The 25130-nt window shown below is 34.4% G+C and overlaps 2 protein-coding genes across 3 annotated transcripts; both read right to left on the bottom strand.

The window, feature by feature from the left end:
- Window positions 1-1769: 1769 nt before the first annotated feature.
- Window positions 1770-4535, bottom strand: LOC130942772 (uncharacterized). 2 transcript variants are annotated; one of them, XM_057871030.1, is made up of 2 exons: window positions 3944-4535; window positions 1770-3157 (listed from the first exon to the last, which is right to left on the bottom strand). In XM_057871030.1, the coding sequence occupies exon 2, from the start codon at window positions 3127-3129 to the stop codon at window positions 1924-1926; it is 1206 nt and encodes a 401-aa protein (XP_057727013.1). In that variant the 5' UTR covers window positions 3130-3157; window positions 3944-4535; the 3' UTR covers window positions 1770-1923. The 2 variants fall into 2 exon arrangements, with proteins under 2 accessions (XP_057727013.1, XP_057727012.1); XM_057871029.1 differs by having other exon boundaries at window positions 1770-3138; window positions 3944-4529.
- Window positions 4536-5916: 1381 nt separating this feature from the next.
- On the bottom strand, window positions 5917-12773 carry LOC130937821 (probable aldehyde dehydrogenase). The gene is made up of 16 exons (XM_057867107.1): window positions 12585-12773; window positions 11527-11606; window positions 11067-11170; window positions 10564-10631; window positions 9995-10052; window positions 9741-9854; window positions 9375-9458; window positions 8632-8736; window positions 8214-8327; window positions 7939-8070; window positions 7759-7848; window positions 7514-7603; window positions 6830-7039; window positions 6603-6717; window positions 6345-6420; window positions 5917-6245 (listed from the first exon to the last, which is right to left on the bottom strand). The coding sequence occupies exons 1-16, from the start codon at window positions 12662-12664 to the stop codon at window positions 6107-6109; spliced, it is 1659 nt and encodes a 552-aa protein (XP_057723090.1). The 5' UTR covers window positions 12665-12773; the 3' UTR covers window positions 5917-6106.
- Window positions 12774-25130: the final 12357 nt, after the last annotated feature.

Genomic DNA, 25130 nt, shown 5'->3' with positions numbered 1-25130 from the left:
AATTATTATTTTATTATTCATCTATGTTTATTAATAATAAAAAATAAAAACAATCACGAATTAGATCTTCCATTGATCATAATAACTTTTTCGCAATTCCGATCGATTAAAAAGTTATCTTTGATCTATTATATTCGTCAAGAATTTTGAAATCGTATTTCTTAAAAAATCAATCGATTGGATTAATAAAACAATCGATTGAATTTCAGATTTTCCATAACTCAATTGTTTGGTAAAGCAGTAGACCAACAGCCCATATTAGTAACACTTCAGATTTTGATCAATTATTTCTTCATCTAAATGTTTGGAACTGTACACGATCAAACATAATTGCTTCATCAATTACTATTAGAAAAATAGATCCAAAATTCAACTTCAATAAGAGACTTTACTCCATTTCTGTGTGGAAATTATTTTACTAATCATCATATGCAACCATATAGCATGAACCCTATAAATAAATACTGAATTATTTTGGCTGCAACAGCTGCAATTAGCACTGGAATGACACAAGATTCCAAAGAAATCTAAAAAGCACATCAGCTCAACAAAATACTTCTCTAACAATTTTCAGATTCCTTATGAAACTGCCGTTAAGGCGTTAACTATAATGGAGAAACTTCTATTTACTTCGGAGTAGGTACCACATCGGTTTCCTTTGGAGGTGGAAGCGTGTAATGCTGAGCATGAAGAACTTTCTTTGGAAGGTAATACTGCTTCAGATCTTTCATTAGAAACTCGAACTTGTTTGTGTCTGACGAATTGAGGACCATACTTGCGAAACTCTCTAATCAACAGGACAGCCTTTATAGTAAAAATAAAAGATGATATTGATTACTAGTAGAGGATAATTAACAACAAAAGTACACAGCTGGAAAAATCAATCGATTGAATTATAAAAAATCCACATCGATTGTTTTGTGGTTACCTGAAGTCCAATCGATTGAGTTATGGGAAACCTGAAATTCAATCGATTGATTTTTTAAGAAACACGATTTCAAAATCCTCAACAAATGTAATAGATCAAAGATAAATTTTTAATCGATTGGGATTGCCAAAAAGTTATTACGATTAATAGAAGATCTAATTCATTATTCATTATTGTTTTTGTTTTTTATTATTAATAAACATAATAGATGAATGATAAAATAATAATTTATAAAATAAAAAATAGTTTTTATGATTAAATAAAATATATGTGGTCAATTTGTAATTAAAATTAGAAACGGACTATTTAGCAGTTATTGAAAGACTTAAAAAACATATTTTATCATGGGACTATTTAATGATCCAAACATTTTGAGATCATTAAATCCTAAAACATATTTTGTCATAGGACCATTTAATGGTCCAAACATTACGGGACCATCGAATCATTTGCCATGTATCTACTCGTATGTGTCTTATTCCGGAGACTACGTATATGCCTTTAATGTGTTTATGAACACAGTACCCGGAATATGTCATGTTATGCATATTGATAAAATACTTGATTGTTTATACATTTTAGTAAATATTATATTTAATTAATTTAAATAAAAAAATTCAGATCACATGTAAATATTCTTTACTTTTAAAATGTTTGAATATAAATAGGAAAAAAATATTAAAAACAGCAACGATATCATTTGAGAAGGAAAAAAAAAAAGATTCTTTACCAAGTAACAAGTGGCAGGAGTAGACTAATAACACTATAGCGAATCCAAGAAATCGACTACTAATGAACACTACACGGAATGATTCTTAAATAAAAAAGCACAATGTGAGAATAGATAAACCTCTAAATGAATTGCAGTTGAGATCACGAACCAAAAATTACAATGATTTGATCATTTGATTATCAGTTCACACTTCACACACGTGTTCATATCCTATCAAAATTGATAAACATAACAAAATCTACAACTAAGTTTCAAATAAGTTTCAAAAAAGATCATACGTATTTCCACCTTTTACTTCCATCTTTAGTTTGTTCACCACATCGGCCATCAAAAAACAACATTTGGATTCAGCAGTCAAAGAACTAACCACTTCCTCAATTAATCTTAGCTGCTCATGAAACTCCGGATGCAACACCAACGAAGAAAAATTCTCATCAAGCACAAAACCAAGAAACTTCACAACATCGTCGAGTTTAGGAACCCAATCGCAAACCGTCAAAGCCAAAGCTGCTGCAGCTTCAGGGCAGGGACCGGCTTGAGGAAACCTCTCGTACTTCTTTAGCCACTTCGATAAATAGCGAATCAAGTTAATCAACTCTTTGCCATTCAACTTACTGAAGGAAGATGATAACAGCACATCATTGATGTTTGACGATGCAAGTAGATAATGCAAACAAATCTCAGATGCAGAGAAATCATCATAAGCTACCATAAGCAAAATGGAAGCCTCCTTTGCCACAAGCAGATTCTTTTTGTTCCAACTGCTATCATGAATTCCATCAATGGCCAACTGTGCTTGGTTCTCCCATTCCTTCTTCACAGTTATCATACTCTCATAAGCATCTTTGGATGGAGAAAGAAAATACCTCAGAATGCTGAGTATTTCAGATGACCCGAGATCAAACGCGTGCTTAATGCACGAACATATCAAGTCGGACCTCTTCTTTTCAACTAACCTAGTAACCAAGCCCGAATGACAAGAATGCTTAATAACACCATGCTCAATCAAAGCCTCAACTATATCCCAAATATCAAATGAAATGCACACATCCAAAACAACACCAACAACATCCTTACCCATAAAAAATCCAACCTTGTCAATCAATAACTTAGTATAATTGGGCATAGATGGATTAATAGCAACCGAAACACCTATTTTCTCAGCGATGCTATTCAGATAGGAATTCAAATCACCAATAAACTCATCCTTCTCCAAACTATTACCACTCTTGAGCTTTGCCTTTAGCTGTATAAAGAACTTCTTCCCAATGTCAATGAGTTCGGCATCAGCTTGTGAAATTCTCCATCCACTAAGAGGTTTTACAAGACACAAGGCGGCTGCGTCTTCTTGTTCAAGCTTCAAGTTAGGTATAATAGTATCAGGGTTCAGAACAATAGGATAATCCAATGGAGAATCAAGTGGCTTCGAATTGATTGAAGCATTTTTAATGACTTCAAGCAAACTCATGACTGAAAACTGCAAGGGGAAAAAAAATCTGCAAATCAAGAAGAGGGAACAAACAAAAAAACAAGAACGGTAATAAAACAAGTAGTCATGTCGAGAAAGAGAGAACATATCAGAATAAGAAGCAAGTTTAATAAAATAATATAGATAATCATACACTACATATCAAATTCGTTTAACTTAATTGCTTAACAGAGAAAACCCTTGCATTGTAGTTGAGGCATGAAATTTTTAATTTAGGAATACTCAAAGTAGAAAACAAATAACAGAAAAAAAACTTCAGTACATTGAGGCAACAAAACAAACAAAACATGTTCTATACACTAGGTTGAGTGAGTTTTACTGTAGACCTATCATAGTTATCATCAATTCAATGGTCCATTTTTAATTTCAGCAGAAATAAAGCAAGCAGACAAAAAAAAGGCTATCATATCACAATACCCAAAACACACTAAATTCATATCATCAAATTTATATTTTTATTCTTACTTTTTCTTATTCTCCTCTCATTTTTTCAATTTTCATGTACCATTCTGCCATAGAACTATAGCCTTTCACCCAGAGAGAGAAAACCCTCTCTTCTGAGAAAAAAAACAGAGCCGCACAACAAAGTTTTTAAAAGGACTCGCACAAAAAGAAATATTTTTTCACGTTTGGTCTTCAGTCATGGTTCCTTCATTCTTATACCAAAATATATTCTTCCCTACAAAGCTTTCTGATTCTTCTACATATTTACCAGCATCAATCAACTAATTGTAAAGCAATTATCAACGGATTAAAAGAATTAAATACGAAAGAAACAAAAAAAAATGCTCACCAGATTGCACACGCAGCGTAGATTCAGAGGAGAAACGGCGGCAGACGAAGAACCAGAATACGCAGAGGCAGAGCAGAGGCAGATGGTGACCCAGAGGCAAGAAGCACGAGCAGAGGCTGATGGAAAAAAGAAGAACCGGATGCTCGCACCTGTTATGTCGACGGTGATAACCAAAGGGCGGCAACGGCGAACGGAATAAGGAAGCACGAGAAAAGTCAAGACGGGAAACAGACGTGAAGAGAGAGAGACAGAGAGAGGGAGGGGGGCGGCTGCAAGGAGCGAAGTGAGGCTTAGTGAGAGATTGAGAATTGGGGTAAACGGGTTAAACGAAGTTGTTTTTTGGGTTTGGAGTAGGAATAAAAAGATTCAATCTTGACCTGGTTCGGTTTTTAGAAAACCGGTTGGGGTCACCGGTTTTTATCGAAGCAGGTAGGCCCAGTCTGAAGATTTGGGTGATCGGCGGTTCAACCAACTAGATCAACAAGAAGAGCCATTCTGCTGCACTATAGGGTTAACATTTGAAGCATTATTCCAATATTTTTCCAAGAAAGTTTGGACTCATAAATCATAATTTATCTTTACAAGTCAAGAGTTGCCACACAAGTTTACCAATTAAAGCAATATTAATACAGTGAAAGTATCTAATTCCAAGACCTCCAGCCTTTTTAGGCGCAACAATAGTCTGCCAATTCACGAGAGACAACCCTCTTCCATCCAATTGGCCCTTCTACAAAAATGGTCTCATCATGGCATTAATTTTCTCACAGGCATAACTAGGCAGCAAGTTAACTTGCATTTGATAAATCGGGATAGAGGACATTACCGTTTTCACTATACAGTCTTCCTACTTTATTAAGAAGTCGACCGTTTTCATTATACACAGTCTTCCTACTTTATTGAGAAGTCGACTCTTCCAATTTGCAAGTTTTTCTTGAATCTTTTCAATGACTTCCTTCGTCGTTCTCCTAGTCACTCTAGCATGTCCCAGATTAACCCCCCAAATACCTCCCCAAGTCCTGAATGAATCGGATGCTGGACGCCTGCATAAGAACATCTTTCCTTCTTTGAGAAACATGCTTCGAACACTGAGCATTAGACTTGTTGACATTGACTTTGAGACTAAAAGCTTTTCAAAAGATATCAAGAATATTCATTACCATCTCAACTTGTTGATTTGCAAAAGAGGAGCAAGTTCTCGGCAAACATAAGATGGAAAATCTTAGGACCACCTTGTGAGACAACAATTGGAATCCAAGAACCAATGGAAACCATATGGGAAACAAAGCAAGCTAACCTCTCAATACAAATCACAAAAAGATACGATGACATTGCCTTAGGCCTCTTAGAGGATTAAAACCATGCAGCCTATTACCATTCCAAAGAACCGATAAAGATGAAGAACAAATACAAGTCAAGATAAGCCTAGCAATTCTCTTTGAAAAGCCAAATCCTCGCAAAGAATGTTCGAAGAACCTCCAATCTACCCTGTAATAAGTTTTCTCTAAATTAATTTTAAAAGTCATGACTCCCTTTTTCGACTTAGTGCGTTGTATGAAATGAGTAATTTCTTGGGCTAAAATAATATTATCAGTTGTGCCCCTCCTAGAAATAAAATCTCCTTGGAGGTCTAATAATATCAGCCAGAAAAAGTCTAAACCAATTTATTTAAGATTAGCTGGACTACACCCCATTATTATTATTATTATTATTATTATTATTATTATTATTATTATTATTATTATTAGGAGGAGGAAGAGGAACAGGAGTAGAAACAATAGCAGTAACAGTAGTAATAGTAGTAGTAGTAGTCACACAAACACACGTGTCCCTAAAATCAAGAAATTAAAACTTGCTAATTTGGTCATTAATTCACAATTGCAAACGCTAAATTACTTGTGTTTATCTTAGTTCAGCATCAAGAATACTATAGTCTAGATGAGTTTAGTTTCCTTTATTATGAAGAAAAAACATACTGAAAACGGAAAAAACATTAAAGAAAACTTGTATTGAAGAAAACTTGTAATATCGTGAAATTTATTACCCAAATCTAGATATAGTGTAACATGTTCTCAACCTCGGCTAATACAAGCTAATATAATCCTAATATGCTACCTCATTGTCTACAAGGCTAAACTTATTCGTCTCCCGCACAAATTGGATTTCTCATGTTGATGGAGGAATTTCCCAACGGTTTGGTACTGGACCATAATCATATATAACTTCTCTGTGGCAAGACCATACTAGTTTTATAGCTTCTGGTGTTCCGATTCCAGCACCCCTAGGATCTCCAGAAGGTCCAAACCTGTAGTGGCACCATTTTATTTTTTCAAAATTGAAGGCTTAATAATCCATCCGAAAATTTAATGAGACTTAAAAAGGATCCAAAAGATCGTGCACTTACCAATGGTTTTGTGGAGCTCCAGTAGTCCTTGCTCTTAGACCAGCATAAGTTGTACCATTCACTGATCTACCAATGACTTCCTGAAAATGTTAACTACTTCAGATTGAGAATCCAACACATAAGTATAGCAAAATTACAGTAAACTTCCAAGATTGGCATGCAGTATAAACCTCTAATTCAAAGCTAAACATCTATATTTTCGTTGTGCGAATAAAAGCATCAAGGTAAATGTGTAACTCCAATGTGAGTCAGAAAAACTTGCCTGTAAAAAGAGAGGATCATTTGAAACTACAGCAGCAGTTAAATGTGCATGCATTTTTTCCAATGTATCCAACACAGTTGGTAGTTGACTGCTTTTGTAGTCAGTAATTATCTGGATAAAGGAATAGAACTCATTTATCTCATACAAAGTGTATATTGATATTATAATTTAAAGAGGGGGAAACACTTGAAAATTTTCATGTTAATAGCCCTCATTTTCGTACCTGGAAAGGTCCAAAAATTTCTTTTGTCACAAGCTCATAATTCTTGTCCTTCACAATTTCCTCAAGGGGAACATAAATAGCAGTGGGCTTAATAGCACCGTAAATAGGTGGAATAGAATGACCCTCTAAAGGCTTGCCCCCAAAGAGCAGCTTTGAACCTGGTATCTCAAGTAATTGTTTCATGTGATCCATCATTGATTCAGTTGTAAACTGCACATATAAAAAAAAATAAAAAAAAAGAAGCAAAATAAAGTAAGAAAATTAAAAAGATCTGAGTAATTATTTATCAAACGACTAATATACTATTGGATATATGACTCCACAGTCTGCAGTCTACCATTACCAATCATGTCAAACAAATAAATAATGCACACCAATATTAACTAGGGCACAAACTTGGAAATGTGTGTTTAACCTGAAAGCAGCAAATTGTCCCTAGCTCCCACCCCCACCAGATAAACTCCTTTTTAATCATCAATCAAAAGCATGGATATGAACACTAGAATAGCTATGTGTAACTTATTTCAATTAACTCTGGAATTCGTTCATATCTTCTCACTTACTGCACTCCAGAGTAGTTCTCTCTCCAAAAATCATATCTTAGGGAGAATAATACACAAATGTATGAAGCTGCCAACACTTATTTTAATTTTAAATTTAAGAAAATGAAAGACATGTACTTACAGTGAGAACTGGACCAATTGTCAAGTCCTCTAGCTTTCTTCTCTCAGCAAGACCTTTCAATTTGGATACCAAGGAAGTAGAAGCCCAGTTCTAAGCACAGTAAGTAAAAAATTTGTGGAGTTAGTAACACTATGCACCACTGTGAATACGTAACACATCATAAAATACATTAAAGTACAACTTCAGCATAATTTTGTGGGACATTTAACACTTAATGAAGTGCACAAAATAATATAATGACTGACCTCATGCATAAATAATAATGATTGTGCTGAGCACTTCTGACCACTGCATGCATAAGCATCCTGGTCACAGACCCATGCAACATAATCTTCCTGCAACCAAGTAAAACGAGAGAAAAACGGTCATAAAACTGAAAGATAAGTTAGCACATTCTGAAAAATCAACAAAACCATTAACAAAACCTGGTCAACATCAGGGCCCAGTATTTTCCAATCAAATCCAGCATCTTCCAATTTAATCCGGCCCTTCAGATCAACAGCCAATTTCTCTGCCACTCTTGAACTACCAGTGAAAAGGGTCATTCTTGGATTTGCCTGTAAAATGTAAATATGTTACCACTTGATGAATCAATATCATATTACTAAAGAACATGTAGTTACAATTGAAATGTTGGCAATCTTCATGAGTAATATTCTCCTTAATATCAAGGTCAACATCTAATGCAAAAAGAACCAACCTCCTGCAACAGCTTGTTCATTGTCTTCCCGTCACAATTTATGAAGTCTACGTCTTCTACAGGTAAACCACATGTGTGAAGCAGACGCAACATTTGCTCCATGACAATGCTTACCTACAAAAATGTCAGATGATAATTCAGAATCACACACCAGAAAGATCTAAAAAGCAAGTGAAACAGATATTTCCAAAATTCAACACAAGAAAATCAAAATAAGAAAGGCAAAGAACATAGTTTTCTAGGTTAAACCAACCTAATAATAACAAATTTCATAATAGGAAATGTATATAATCTCTTTCCATACACCCCTCCCCTTCCCCCACGAGGAAAACGGAAAACCAATACATTGCAATTATCTGCCCAAACAACCAATGTAACGCCATAAAATTCTTTTAAAGCATGAGACACATGGCCTCACCTTGCTATCAACTTTAAGAACTGGCTTGTTGCCCATGTAAAGTGCACCCATCAGTTGAAGGACTGGAATCTCTAATGGAAAATTGAAAGGAGTAATAATAGCCACCTGCAAAAGCATAATAACCTTGAGTTGTGAAATTTAGCCAGCATGGAGGGTGACTGTTTGTGGTGTGATGGAAAACAAACCAACTCTTCACTTACTAAGACAGAAACTCATGGAAAAACTGCATGACATCGCATGGACCATTAATTTACAAAATTAAAAACAAAAAATCAACACGATATAGCATCTTATCCTTTTGTGTACAAGAACATAAATAAGATGTTGTAAGAAAAGAATATTGTAATATTAAGTATAAAACATAATTGAACTTTTAATTGATAAAAAAAAGCATTTGACTTGCAAACACTGAGCTCTTTCTAAGAAGAATATCCAAGTCAGGGTTTTGTCAGAGGCAGCTGAGTTTGTATACTACACCGTTATACCATATAACCATGTTCGACCCTCATAATACTAAATCAAAGATGCAAAGTCATATATCATATTACCAGGACTTATTTTAGGAAAATTATTTTTATTTTTCATCTTTTTCCATATCCTAGAGTACATTTGAATCAATCACTTTCACAGAACTAACTGGTAATTCTAGCACAGTCAACAGTATAACTACAAGGGAAAGACAGAATAATTTTTGTAGTTCAGAATAAGGTATAACAACTATCCAATAAGGAAAAAAGTCTTACCGGACCATATGGCCAACGGAAACCGTGACTTTGCTGCCCAAGATGATTTCCAGGCACCCCAAAAGACCTTGCCAGGAAACGAACCTGTTGAGATTTTGTAGAAATGAAGCAAGGAAAAAGAGGAATCAGTAAATGAATGATTGAATCTGTTAAGAATAGGGAAACTAAGTATACAAATAATGCTCAAAGTTGTGTATGGGAGCATCCACTAAAGGAGAATCCAAGCCTCAATGATGAAATTTATCTACCAACAAAGGGAGAATTAAATGAATACCAGTTTAGGTTCTTACTCATTCTTATCAGAAACTGTTATACTCCTACTTGGAATTTCACATATTTGGCACCAACATATCTTATTTTGATTACCTGATCACCGCAGAAATTCTCTAGAAACTTTTGTGTCACATAAACTTCTGCACAGGCCTGATGATAACTCTTGGGAGAAACTCTCTGTATTAGCCTTGCAAAGAAATCTGAAACCTGATAGCCAATGCAGTATAAATTATTTAAAGTTTCCAATAAGAGGAGAAAAAAAGTAAGATCCTGACTATAATTCATGATAACATAACTCACAAAAGTACTGCAAAAGCAACAAAAAAAAATCCTATAGTTCAAAATACCTTAGGGAGTGATAGCATGTGAGCTGCCTTAGCAGATATATCTCCAAACATAAGATATCTGCAAAAATATTAACAGTAATAAACAACTTTATGCACTCCCAAAGTAGGAATGTAAGAATATAAAAATTTATATCATACTCTACATAAAGTATTTATATATAGATAAGGTTCACATAAAGTACTTATAAATAAGGTGCCCATGTGAGTCCCATCCTTAAGTGAAAATGATATTTATAAAACACTGTAGAAATATTATTTGTTTTCATTCCTTATCTTATGCTTTAGAACAACAGGGTTGCATGTATTTTAGTTAGTCCACTCAGATGATGTTTGAAACAAATTTCGTTTGAAGATTGAAGTCCATTATGCACAGCATAAAAACCCTGTGGATAACTGTCCCGTATAATAGACAACATAAATTCATATTGAAGTATGAGTTCCCATCAATTATTGATTTTTTATAATGCCATAGCCAATCCGAAAAAAAAAAAAAAAAAAAAAAAAAAAAAAAACTTGTATATGTTTCTATAAAGAGAATGGAGATGAGATAACGACAATCTGCACATTACCTCTCAGGAGCCTTAAACGGATTGTGCAGACCATGCTTGGGGCAGCTGGCCAAACTTTCCACAAAAGGCTAATAAGTTAAACAAATGGAAAAGTTTAGTTAAGAGCATCTCAACCCAAATGTTCAATTCCAAACAATCCATGTATAGCTTTCAAAATGAAATTTTTGTTATTTATTTATTTATTAATTCTTTGACAAATTTATGAGAATCTTGACTTAGGTTGAAGCTTCAAACTTGTGTCTCATTCATAGAACAGGTCTAGAGCAACTAGTTAGACAATGCCTCGGTCACTTAATATTTAAACGTGCAAGGGTGACTGAGGAGATAAACAACAACAACAACAAAGCCTTGTCCCACCACTAAGTGGGGTCGGCTACATGAAACAATATAGCTTCTGGATATATCATGTACTCTCGCCAAGCAGCAGCTTATTCTATGTGCAACAAAAAACATATATCTTAATAAAATATTAAATTGACATAGATTTCATGAAAATAATGCACCTGAAGGCCTGTTTCATCAACTTCACCAACTTTAATAAAGGGGTCTCCATTTAGCGGATCCACAATTGTGTTCCACTTTGAAGCTCCGACCCATTTACCCTGAACTGAAAGTGCAGATGTACTTAGGTCATGGAATTATGGCATAGTATGCTTGATTAATGTTGAAGTATCAACAAATATGCCGTGCAGAAATTTACATTGGCGGTACCATTCAGATTCAACAGATAAAAGAGGAAACAAAAATTATGAAAAAGATGTTTAAGATAGAATTTTGAGTAAAAAGTATTAATACTTATTTGTTCAATCAAATTTCCAATTCAGTCTCTTATAAACTTAACCACCAAGAAACTTCTGTTCAACTACGAAGATAGTTGTGACTTTTGACTCCTATATTCTGAAACTCATAAGATATTAATGCGAATATGATAATAACAAAGATACTAGGAAATGCGGATCCTACCCAAGTTCAAAACTTCAGCAGGTCTAGAACCTGATATCTCTTCAGCTTCTACTGTGGCGGATGATAAAGCATGAACAGACCTGCTTGATAAGGTAACAATGAGTTCACAGCTCGTAAGCCAAATAAGAATATTTTTATCATTAAATTTGGAGGAAATAAACAAAAGTGGCATTTTTCTTGCAGCCTCATAAGTTGTTTATTTTTAACGATTATGATCAAACCCAATGACCCAACTACCCTTAAGTTCAGTTCTAATGGACATTGACAACCCAGTCACTTTAGTAGACGGAACGGGCCAGAATATAGGAATTCCCAGATTCAGAAGATTGATACTAATAAATTGAAGATCGTAGCTTCTCTATTCTGAGCGGTAATCACTAACTGAATTGGTTAAAGCCTTAACACCCCCCCCCCCTCTTTCTCCTTCCTTTTTCTTGTATTTTAAATAAATTGCGAAAAAAAGAATGTCTAAACACCAGCCTTCCAAGTTCAACCATTGTATGTAAATGGATGAAGGGCAAACAAGCAAACATTCAACGGTTTCATAGGTTAGCGGCGGTTAAATAGTTAATTCAACTTAAAATACTCGCAGTGACTAGATCAAGTTAGGTATTGTTAAACACTACACCAGAATTGTCCCAACAAGATAATACAGAGACTGAAATAAAGACCCAACATAATGCATGACATGCCATTCCTACTCCTCTCGTTTGTTTTATATGCCCAACCTAATACATGGCATGCATCTTCTATTTCCCATCTTTTAGAAATAGTTGGTTACGCTGAGTCATTGAATAGGATTCTCTTTTATAATATCATTTACAGAGTAGAATTCTCTCCTAGATATAAACACATTTGTAATCATTGAATGAATATAACAAAAATACGCATCTTTCATCACTTTCTCTTTGATTTTATAAGGCATCCAACTATTAATGATTTTTCGCCAATTCCAAAAAGACACATTTTGCAATCAGAAGCCCGATGCATTTCCAACCCTTAGTCATTTCGCACAAAACAAAAGGGAAAAGATTAAAAGAAGGAAAAGGAAAATATACCGAGAGACATTGTAAGAAAGTAGAGCGTTGCGGGCATGTGGAGTTGAAGCCCTCGCTCTGCTGGCAACGATCTTGAACATGCTTCTGTTCTTGATTAGGCTAGGTTTTCCACTCACTCACTCTCCAAGCTGAGTTGAGTTTTCAGTTCTGCGTTGTGGTCTATTTATAAGGGCATAAAAGGAAGAGGGAATGAGAAATGCGCGTAGCTTTCAGATCGTAGTGACAGTTTCTGAACGAAAGCAGTCATGGAGGGACCCATAAAAGGGGGACACGTGTCCATTTCTAATCATCTTTGTCCGTTTCTACACGTATCAATGAGTCAGTTGTCCAACTATTACTGCACCATGTGTACTGGTCATAGCATCTCATAAATCTCGGTCTTTTTTATATATTTTTTATTTTATTTTATGGACAAGTGGACTCCCCTATTCTCATGCTAAATAGTAAATATTATTTCAAATTTGTAATTCATAAATTTACATCAAGTGATATTATGTTAGATTAATGAAAGAAACTATTTTTTATCATGAGAATATTAAATACAATTATTTATTGTGGTAACTTTAAAGTTAGTCCAAGTTCATCAAAGAAAAATATGTGTGAGTATTTTATTATGCACTACAAATAGGATAACACTTAAACAAATACAATTTTTAAATTTATAAAATAGAATCTATAATTTTTAAGTTTTTTATGTATTAAAATTTTATTTTATTTTATTTCTGAAATTTACCTTAACCCACATTATTAAGCAACAAATATACGTATAGGTGATTTGTAATAATGGTACCATACTAATAAAACTATATTTCGCTCAATTTATTACACGTGCAACATAAAGATGGTTGCATGGGTGGATGTCTAAACTCTAAACAGAATATGATATATGATAGACTTCAATAGCGTGATGAAACCCTCAACGATCAGGATAAGGATTGCGCTGTATCTGACTCTCTATTTTCATCATCTGACTTTTCTTCTTTCTAAGGTTGCCAATGCAAACTGTCAACGTTATAAAACTGATGAAATTTGTTTATGATTTTTGCGCCGTGTACACCGTAATTTCTCATATAATAAATGAATTTAATGTTGATATACTTTTAATATAAAATAATTTTATATATATATCTAATTATATAATATTATATCAATAAAAATAATTATTTTTTATATTAATTACGTATATGAATAATATTTTCGGTATATTAAAATTAAACTCATAATAAATATATTTTTCTTTTGTTTTGGTCAAACAAAACCACATAAGGTAATGTGCACTTTTCTTTTTCTTTTTTTTTTGGTTATACACACACTCACACACACTAAAAATAATGTGCACTTAATAACACGAATCTGTGCGTTAATAATTACATTGTCAATAACATGAATTAGCCCATTACTGTTTTGGACTTGTAAACTCATAATATTAAAAAGCTTGAGTCTAACATATAGTCCATCCATCCATAGATTAACAAAGAACTTAAAGATAAATATGGGGAAAAGTTGAGTGAGTCCAAGTCCAAGGTCCAACGTTTTAAAAAGAAAACTTAACTTCACAAGCTTTCTACTGGTTTTGTCCAACCATTTTTTGTTTTTCGGTCATAGTTTCGAGCAAAATGCCATACTCACCGATCGCCATGACCCAAAACTAAAAAATAAAAATATACTATACCAACAATGCCATAGAGAGAGCTTTTCTATTTAAATAAAAAAGTTCTTATTTTACCAAAAAAAACAATTTTTATTAAGATAAAACACGCAAATAAATCAAATCAATGCTAATATATATTACATAAATCTCCCAAAATAAATAACGTTACGTTGATGTCATCAATTATGCTTTTATATAAATCGAATTCAATAAATCAAATTACACATTATAGTATTAAATCAAAATAAATGTGTTCAGATTACATGGTGAATCAGATTTAAGTATAAATCGAATTCATCGAATTCGAATTATACCTCGTAGTACTAAATCAAATCAATATGATTCGAATTACATAGTGCACTATTAAATCAAATTAAGTCAATCCGATTTACAGTTGCTTAGTAAATCGAATGTAACAAATTTGATTTATGCTCAATGATGGTTAGTGGTAAATCAAATTCATTATGCCAAAATTAGTATGTATTGAGCTATATATATAAATCGAATTTAAGTAATTCGATTTAGTATGATCCGAACATATATAAATAGGAGTTAAACGTGAATTTCTTATCATAGTAGGATCCACAATGGCTAGTGATGATATTTTTTTAGTTTTGGGACACTATAGAGGGTCAATTAAGAAAAAAATACGATCTAGAATTAAATTTACTGATAAAGATCCGCTTAGTGTTTTCCTCAAACCTTCAACGAGTTTTACCGAATTTCAGAAGACTATAATCCAAAAACTGGGGATGCAAGGCGTGAAATAGGTGGAGAAGTTATTCTATAGAATTCTTGTAACATCCTTACTATCAGAATGTCATGTTTTAGGCTGCGCCATTGATAAGTGGATATGTTATACACTTTTTCATTGCATTTTCTTAGTATTTTAGTTATATTTTATGTATGTTTTATTAAGATTTAGAATGTTTTAGTACAAAACTTAATTTTTGTATACTAATTTGAGTTTTTGTATTTTTTCTATGATTTTAGGGGATTTTTAGGCAAAATTGACGAATTTGGCAAAGTCTGGTTTAGAGACGAAGAAAGCATAACAGATGCTGTCAAATCCTGACCTCCACACATTCCAATGAGCATATTTTGAGCTAAAGAGGTCCAACTGACGCGGTTTCAATGGAGTTGAAAAGCTAATTTTCAGAGCTTTCCAACAATATATAATAGTTTATACTTCTCTTCCAGAATCATACCCTAAAAGTGGCGTTGAACGTCCACATTTGGAGTTCAAAGCCCAAGAAGGACTAAGCCCAGCGTTGAACGCCCAAGACTGGCGTTCAATGCCAGCCAGGGACCAGAAGACAACACACTCACCCCCCTAACTGGCGTTTAACGCCCATTCTCCAAGTTGAACGCCAGGTTTGGACAAAGCACTCAACTAAAGTGGGCCCAGAGTGGATTTTAGCTTCGTTTATCCTTGTACTTTTTAATTTTAAATTAAAAATCTTTTAGGGTTAGCATCTCCTATTTAAAGAGGAGATCACTTAGGATTAAAAGGAGATTTTTTATTAGACATCTAAGTTTTCTTTGTAAATTATGAGCAACTAAACCTCCTAGGTTAAAGTTAGGAGCTCTGCTTGTCCTATGGATTAATATATATTATTACTTTTCTCCTTTAATATATGTTTGATTCCATTCTATTATGTATTGTTGTTCTTCATCTTAATGAATCTGGGGTGGAACGAGAGTATGACCCCTTATTCTACATGAGTTCTTGCGAGTCCTGACCCGGATAGTATTGAGTTATAGCTTGAGCATACATTACCTGAACCAATAACTTATCTGAGCTAATTGGGATATGTGACATAAAATCTCATTAGTTATGGGTAATGAGGTTCCTGTGGCGCTAAGGCTAGAATATTCAGCTTTATTCTCCGATCCGAAAGATCTGACCTTGTCTGTGGCACTTTAAGTAGGATCAAGTGAGAGTGAATTGCATGAGTTTCATCCTCGTTCATATTAAAACACCATTGAAAATGGCGTTTGATATGGATTAGGGGAGATTAATTGACCACGACCAATGGCATTAATCACTTACAGATTTTCCATAGAATGAACCATTCATTATTAAAGTAGTTGGTAAGAAGTATTAATCTAGAAATAAAGCATCTCCAAAGCGTTAACTGATTTTTCATTATTGTTTCTACGTGAATTCTTTACTGTTTTCTTTACTATTTTGTTTTATGCGCTTACAACAACAACCACTATCTTTCTATTCGCTTGACTAAGATCTGCAGGATAACTATTGCATGCTCAATCCAACAATTCTCATGGGATTAACCCTCACTCACCTGAGGTATTACCTGGACGACCCGGGGTACTTGCCAGTGAAGTTGTGGGAGTTCAATTTCGTGTACTAACTTTTTGGCGCCGTTGTGAGGATTGTTCGTGATTGACAAACTATCGGTTGTCTTGCTCCTTAGATCAGGTACTTTTTACTAGTTTTTCTTTTAATTGCTTTTCTTGTTAATTTTCGAACCTTTTTTAAAATCTCTTTCAAAAATGTCATTTTTAGTGATCTTTTTCTTTTGTTTGAGTCTTGTGTCAAATCTTAAGTTTGGTGTCCTTTTAGTTTTTGTTGATTTTTCTTGAATTTTTTTTGAAAATTATTCTTGGTTTCTTTCTTTTTTGTTCGAAATTTTTAAGTTATTTCCTTTTATTTGATTTCAAAATTTTTAAGTTTGGTGGTGTCTTTGAGTGTTTTTTCTTTTATTTTTTTTGAAATTAATATCTTTAATTTCAAAATCTTTAAGTTTAGTGTCCGTCTAGTGTTTGTCTTTTCTTTTTAATTTTTTTGAAAAAAATATATATTTATTTATTTTCGAAAATCTTTGAGTCTTTTTCCTTCTTGATTTGAAAAATTTTAAGTTTGGTGTCCCATTGGTAATCTTTTCATTTAATTTTCTTGTTTATCTTCTTTATCTTATCTTTTTCTTTGATTTTCAAAATTTTTTTATTTTATCTTCATTTTAAAATTCAAATTTCAAAAGTTTAGTAGTTTGTTAGTCTTTCTTTCTTTCAAATTTGAATTTCAAAATCTTTAAATTTTCAAATCTTATCTTATCTTGTTTATCTCTTTTGACCTTATCTTTTTAATTTTTAAATTTCAAAATTTTCCTTTTGACTTCTCCTTTTTAGGTTTCAAAAATTTTCAAAATCAAATTTTCTATCTTATTTTTAAATCTTGTTAGTTAATTTTGTTTTAGCTTCTTTTAATTTTAAAAGTTTGGTGTTTATTTAATTTTTCTCTCTTCTTTTTTCAAAAATTTTTAACTTCTTTCTCTCTCATGCATCTTTATTGAAAATTTTCAAACCATTTCCCCCTCTTTATTTTCAAAAATTCCATTTTAAATAAAAGACTCCTTTATTTTCTTTTCTCTTTATCTGAGTTTCTCACAAGGAGTTCTCTATACTCTGACATAGAGATTTCTTTCTTTTACTCTTCTTGGTTTTTTTTTTCTTTTTGTTTATGAGCAGGAATAAGGATAGAGAAGCTCTTCTTGATCCTGGTCCTGAACCTGAGAGATTCTTAAGGAGGCCTCTGCAACAAGCTCAGGACAGCAGAACCAGAGGAAATCTCGCAAAAGCTCTTGAACAAGAAGCTGAAGATACAACTATGGCAACCAATCCAGATGCTGGAGGAGACACAAGAAAGGTCCCTGGATCTTACACTGCACCCATATCTGATTTTTATGGGCGCAGCATCTCCATATCTGCTATAGGTGCAAACAATTTTGAGCTTAAACCTCAACTGGTCACTGTAGTACAATAGAATTACCAGTTTCATGGACTATCGCAGGAGGACCCCAACAAATTCATATCTGATTTTTTGCAGTTCTGTGACAAGACTAATAGAGTAAATCCAGAGGTTTACAAGCTCATGCTCTTCTCCTTTGCTGTAAGGGACAGAACAAGGCTATGGTTGGATTCTCAGTCTAAGGAGAGCCTGGACACTTGGGAGAAGGCGGTCAATAGATTCTTGACCAAGTTCTTTCTACCTCAGAAGTTGAGTAAGTTTAGGGTGGATGTCTAGACTTTCAGACAGAAAGTGGGAGAGTCCCCCTATGAAACTTGGGAAAGGTACAAGCAGCTGATCAGAAGATGCCCTCCTGACATGATCTCAGAGTGGATCATGTTAGAGATCTTCTATGATGGCCTATCTGAGATGTCTAAGATGTCACTGGACCATTCTGTTGATGGCTCACTTTACATGAAGAAGACGTCTGAGGAGGCGCAGGAGCTCATTGATATGGTTGCCAACAACCAATACATGTACACTTCTGAGAGGAACCCTGTGAACAATGGGGCAGCTCAGAAGAGAGGAGTCATGAAAGCGGACACTCTGGACGCCATTTTGGCTCACAGCAAGCTCATGTCCCAGCTGATCAATATGATCTCTTAGCACTTGAGTGGAACACAAAGCTCAGCTACTTATTCCTCAGAAGCAGCATATGAGGTGGATGATGGTGACACTGCATGAACCACCATTGGAGGAGGTGAACTACATCAAAAATGCCTCTAGAAACTCCAATAACAATCCCTATTTGAATACTTTCAATCAAGGATGGGGGAAGCATCCTAACTTCGGGTGGAGAGACCAGCAGAAGCCTCAACAAAGCTTCAACGGCAATCAGGGTGGAACGAACCAGAACCGGTTCCAACCCTCTCAGCAGTAGATGGAGACTCCCACGCAGAGTTTCTCTGACCTGGCTAATATAGTCTCTAACCTCTCCAACATCACTCACAGTTTCATGGCAGAAATTAGGTCATCCATTCGGAATTTGGAGACACAGGTAGGTCAGTTGAGCAAGAGGATCCCAGAAATTTCCTCCAATACTCTTCCAAGCAACACGGAAGTGAACTCAAAGGAAGAGTGCAAGGCCCTCATTGTGGAAGCTAAGGCCAAACTCAAGGAGGAACCTGCCACTGAGGAACTAAAGGAGATCAAGGCTCAAGAGGAGTCTGGGAGTGTTACCATGCACATTCCCATGAAGATGGAGGAGCTTGAAGAACAACCCTCTCCAAACGTGCAAGAGGAACCTAAGGAGGAGCAACTTTCTCGGTTCTTGGAAATACTTAGGAAGCTGCAAGTCAATATCTCTTTTACTAAGGTATTGGAAAAAAAAACCCCCTTATATGGATATCAAGAAAACGAAATATGTTGCAACTTATCATTGGAAGATTTTCGATGGTATCGTTGACGCCAAAAAATACAGTTTCGTGCCACCTAACTGTCAACAATATTTCTTCTAATTTTTTTTCGATAATTGGTTGGGCTGTTATCGTCGATATATTCCGACGGTAGATGTTTTTTTTTCATAATTTTTTCTGTCCATCTATAATGTACCCAGATACTTAATAATTGAAATAGTGCTTTAAACCTGATTGAAATATCATATATACAAATTAACAATATGGAATGATGGTAATCGAAATATCTAAAACAATGTTAATTATATTATATTCTTCTCAAAGTTTGGTAAGAAAATACATAAGATTGAACTATATTTACATTAACCCTATTGAGATTCATCATCTTCCTCTAGTACCATCCTCCTCTTCCGAGGTAGTTCCAGGTCATCAAACTCATCTTTCTCTTCTTCGTCGCCATCGACCCCGTCTTCTTCTTGAAGATCCTCATCCTCTAGGAGTAGTGCATCGACATCTATTCCAAGGTCAATGATGTCATCAATCCATAACAGTCAACCTAAGGGTGATTGGATCACCGGTATCAACCACTATTTTTGTAGGAGTTGGATCATCAATCTGGTAAAGTTCCTGACCTTCTGACCCATCAGACTCAATGTAGCCTCTTGCCTTAGTCTTAACCACAACTACCCAATAGACTTGCATGAACCTGGATAAGGCAAATAGTATACCTACCGTGCATTTTGAGGTATAATAAAATGATCTTAGTGCCTATATTTTCTAGTTACATTAACTTCAGTGATATCGTAGTCTTTGTACTTTTGTGTTCTTTGTTGCGAACTTGGATCATACCACTCACATTTAAACACGCACACTTTGTATGTAGTGTAACAGAAATATTCTAATTGAATTATGTTGTGCAACACACCAAACCAGTCAGAATGACCACCACCTGAATCCCTACAAACCCAAATTTTGATATTATCTGTTTTCTTTCCAATCGACTACCGTAAAGAATGGAATCGATATCCATTAACGTTGTATATCGGGTGAATTGTGTCCTTATTCATTGGGCCCCAACTAAGTGCAACGAGTCTCCAATCTGTTGTGTCAGTTAGATGCACACTGACATATTCTCTGAACCAATGTGAAAAATTGTTCAATGAGGTATCAGGATTTGTCTCTTGGAATAACTTATATGATAAAATAGGATAAAAAAATTTGATTAGATTAAGAAGTTAGTATCTTACTGATTGCAATATTTACGAAGACTTAAAAAACTCACATGAGGTAGGTAAAATCTTGTCACAGTTAAGCAACACATGCAAATGTGTGGCATCGATTTCCTTTTGCTCTAACCAGTAGTCACTGCCCACACCCATTGCATTTCTTTCTGGAGCAAAGATTGGATATGTTGTTCCACTTGACGAGGATTCTCCCCTCTCATCGTTCCTTCCGACCCTTGTTCTACGTGACTTAATATGAGGCTGAAAATAGAATGAGTAAAATGTAGATGATTCTTAGCTAGGAATGCTTTGCAGATACTGTCCACAATTCGAGCTCTGTTCTTCACGGTGCGCTTGAATGAACCAATCATCCTCTTAAATTAGTACATCCACCTAAATTAGACATAATACTCATCATTCTAACACATGCAGACAACTTCGACTGAACGCACCCCTCGAATAAAGGTTTCGTGGCAAATTCTAAGATATGATGAAAAAATTTTGCCTCCGGGTTAGGCTCTTGTTCAGCCTTCTCCAACTTCGTAACACCTATTGTATCAAACACATCTCGTTGTATCTCTCTTGGTTACCCTCTTAATTCATTTCTTCCATGGTTAGTTCTCTCACCATTCGAACCCTCGTTGATCGACCATCGGACCTATTCAAATTCGACGCATACCGGTTAATTACCTACTTGTCCACTTCTCTGTGTTTCGTCTACATCCCATACCCATCCTTGAACCCATTACAGTAGAAGTGAAGCATTATATCTGAAGGTCCTAACCACTTAGTCAGCTGACACTTATAACATGGACACTTAGATACCCCCTTCAGACCTAAACGATTTCATATTGAAGACATGCGCAATAAACACATCAATCCCCTAAAAAATTCAGGTTTTAAACCCTCCCCCCGTCCACCGTTATTCCTATCATACATCCATAGACGATGACATGGAATCATATTGCAACACACACCCTAGAATTTAACCAACAACACGGCTTATAAATTTTTTTAGAAAATTCGCAGAGTGTACCCTATAATTAGAATCTCTGGCAAAATACAATTATTATTTTCTGATAAACCAAACATGTTTCAAACAATTTAAACAATAATTTGACAGAACTTCTCCTTAATTCAAAGACATCTATCAAATAAACATAGCAATTTTCACAGAGAAAACAGTTGTAGGCATAAATTATAACATAGACGCATTTAATAAAACATCAAATCCTAACTATTCTAGTGCGCAACCCCTTATAACTCCACATTTTTTTAGTAAACAAGGATTTTGAGAAGACGCCACTACGAGACCTTCTCCCACTTCTGTCCTAAAACTTTATTTTAGGAAAAGTAAGCCCAACATAAAATTTAAACGATTCATTATATTCAGAGATAGAAAACTAACCTGGAATATTACTGCACAAACAATAAAAAAAAAAAAAGCAAACTCCAAATGATCTTATAGAAAATAGAACCATCCTAATAAAAAAGAACAACTTATTAAATTCACAAGATGAAACTAATTTGAAAGAATAAGCAAAACTCATTATTCTAATTAATTAAAACCTAATTCTAATTTCACCAAACTAACAACAGGCATCACAAAATAAGTGATATAAGTAGTTTAATGCAATTGAAAGAAACTCATTCACTAAAATTTTCCAACAACTTAAGCACTCATAATCTCATCATACTTAACCTATCCTAATATTATTTAATTTTTATTTATATTAAATTAACATAACAACTCCTAATCACACACTTCATTCAACAAATTTAACCACTGATTTAACAAAAACACTAATAAAATACTAAACTCATAAAATAATCTGGAAAAATAAAACAACCATATCAATAATAAATCTGATGATAGTGAATGTAGGATCTCTTTAATATGGTGGTGACAGAGGTCGCAGTGACGGCAATGTGAACTGCAACCGCGATAGAAAAGGATGCGGCGGGGACAGCAGCAGCAGCAGAATTGATGATGATGTGCAAGGCAGTGACATCGGATGTTCTAGGTGGTGGCGGCGATGACGTGCTTCCGGTGGTCACGACGGTGACAGCTTCGACGGCGAGAGAGAGAGAGAGAGAGAGAGAGAGAGAGAGAGGGAGGGGAGGGAGGGAGGGAGGGAGGGAGGGAGGGAGGAGAGAGAGAGAAAAGGAGAAAAGAAAGAGTGTAATCGCCGAAGTAAGGGAGAAGGATTTTGCATTTGAATTTTATCCAAAATTTACCATCAGATTTACCGGCAGGTTAATCCCCCAGTAAGTTACCAAAGCAATACATTTCACTTAACCGTGATACCGGCAGAATATACCCACGAAAAATCTGACGGTAAATTTGGTGCGAGTGAGTTACGTTTATGCGTCAACATATACCATCGACTTTAGCGAAAAAAAAGCTGTTTCAACAGTAATCTTTTCTGGGGACGAATTTCTCCTCCTTTCTGTTGGAAAATCTAACGCTAAATGCACCAATACAGGTTGACGCTAAATCCAACGGTACTCAATATTTTTCTTGTAGTGTCTATTGCAAATTTTTCTCTAACCAATTCATTTTTTATTTTAAAAACTCAATACATACAAATGTTATAAAATTTATCTATATAAACAAAATTTTAAAATTTTTTACTCTTTTTGAGTTAATTCAAATGTGTTAGCTTTTAAAAAAAATAATGTGCTGATTTCAAATGAACTGCCTCAAATCACTAGTTTTAGATTAGTGAAAAGATACCATTCACATAAAAAATCACGAACAATCAAATTAGACCAAATTAAAAAATAAATAGTGAACTATCAAGTATTTTCTCTCCCCTACTATTTTGATCGTTATTATTTTCTTAGAATTTAGTGATTTTTTTCAGGTGAATTATACCTTGCCTACTAATTTAAAACCAGTGATTGAAAACTGCCTATTTAAGACCAGTACACTATTTTTTCTAAAAATCAGCCCATTATTCTCTCCCATTATTTGAAACGTCAAAAATTCAATACAAACAAACATGACAAAGTTATTAATTTGAAATTTGAAATTTAGATGAGATATAAATTAATTAAAATCTATTTAAATAGTAACAAAATATATCGATTTTTACTCTTTAAATCGATCCAAATCAAATTATTAATATTATTTATTATTTTAAAAAATAATATTTTTATGTTTACAAATATCTATATCTCATTTATAGTGTAAATAAATTAATTATGAATATATTTCTTTTATACTGTAAAACGAAATATATTGAGTACGTCAATTTCCATGTATTACGGGTGCATCCTTTTTGTTTATTTAAAATTTATGTCTTATTTTGTTTACTGTCTAAACGAGATATATTTATAATTAATTCATTTACACAGTAAATGAGATAAGTAATAAGACACAAAAATATAAATTGTGTTTAAATTATCTATATTCATAAATAAAACATTTAAAATGTATATTGGTTTTGTGACATCTTATTACATTTTGTTATTTCATTTTCCTTCTATATTATTGTGAACAAAATGAACATAAACCGAAATTCGAGACCTAACATGTAAAATTGAACTAACATGCATCTCCCTTCTATAGTCATTAGCCAAACTAACGTTTTTTTATTTTATATTTTTATGTTATATAATAGAGTTAATAATCAAAATGGTCCCTGAAAAATACCTAGATATCCATTTTCGTCTTTGAAAGAATAAATTAATCAAATTCGTCCTCGAAAGATAACGAATTTGGTCACCTTAGTCCTTCCATTATTTTCCTTACTGATGGCGCTAACAGAAAATGTTGTGTCATGTTAAGTTATTTTTTTCTTTATTGGTCAAAGCCTGGAACCAAAGCAGGCCCAAACCCGGAAAAACCAACCGTAACTATTATCCGACCCAGTTTCATATCTAAACTCCTTTACTGATGATTGTCTTCTCCTATTCCTTCATGGTGGAACACTGCACGAATTCTCTTTCCTCTCTGGCAATGGCTTTGCCATCACTGCCTCGGTTATCGTTGGTCCTGTCACCGCCGACGCCTCTGCTCACGCTGCTGCCACCCACGCCTCTTCTCTCGGTGTTGTTGCCGACCCTCTGCTGCCTCCGCTTCTGCAGTCGATGACTCCACTACTGCAGCCGATGACACCGGTGCGACTTTGAAGTTGGCCCTCTGTGATCTCCGCTTCACTTCTGCGTGTTGTAATTCCTTCGAACCAGGCGTGTGATGAAGGTGAAAGTGCAGCTGAATAATCATGGATGTTGTTCTTTCCTGAAATTTCATAACCACCGCAAGCACCGTCCTACTGGCCGTCATCACCACAGTGCGCAAAATTCTATTCGGATGCTTGCTCTGTTGGAATAATTAATTTTCAATAACCCAGATCATCCCTATTGAATCACCAAAAATAACATAATGCGGAAGCGTACCTGAATTCATAAATATGAATCATACGATCGGAAGAGTTTGGATCTTGTGGTTCTTTCGATCTTCCTCAACCAAAGCCTTATGTATTCCTAGGCGGCTGAACT

Source organism: Arachis stenosperma, chromosome 1 (assembly GCF_014773155.1).
Source record: "Arachis stenosperma cultivar V10309 chromosome 1, arast.V10309.gnm1.PFL2, whole genome shotgun sequence".
Classification (NCBI taxonomy): Eukaryota; Viridiplantae; Streptophyta; class Magnoliopsida; order Fabales; family Fabaceae; genus Arachis; species Arachis stenosperma.
Note: the sequence above shows the minus strand (reverse complement) of the source record. Positions and strands in the feature narration are given on the sequence as shown.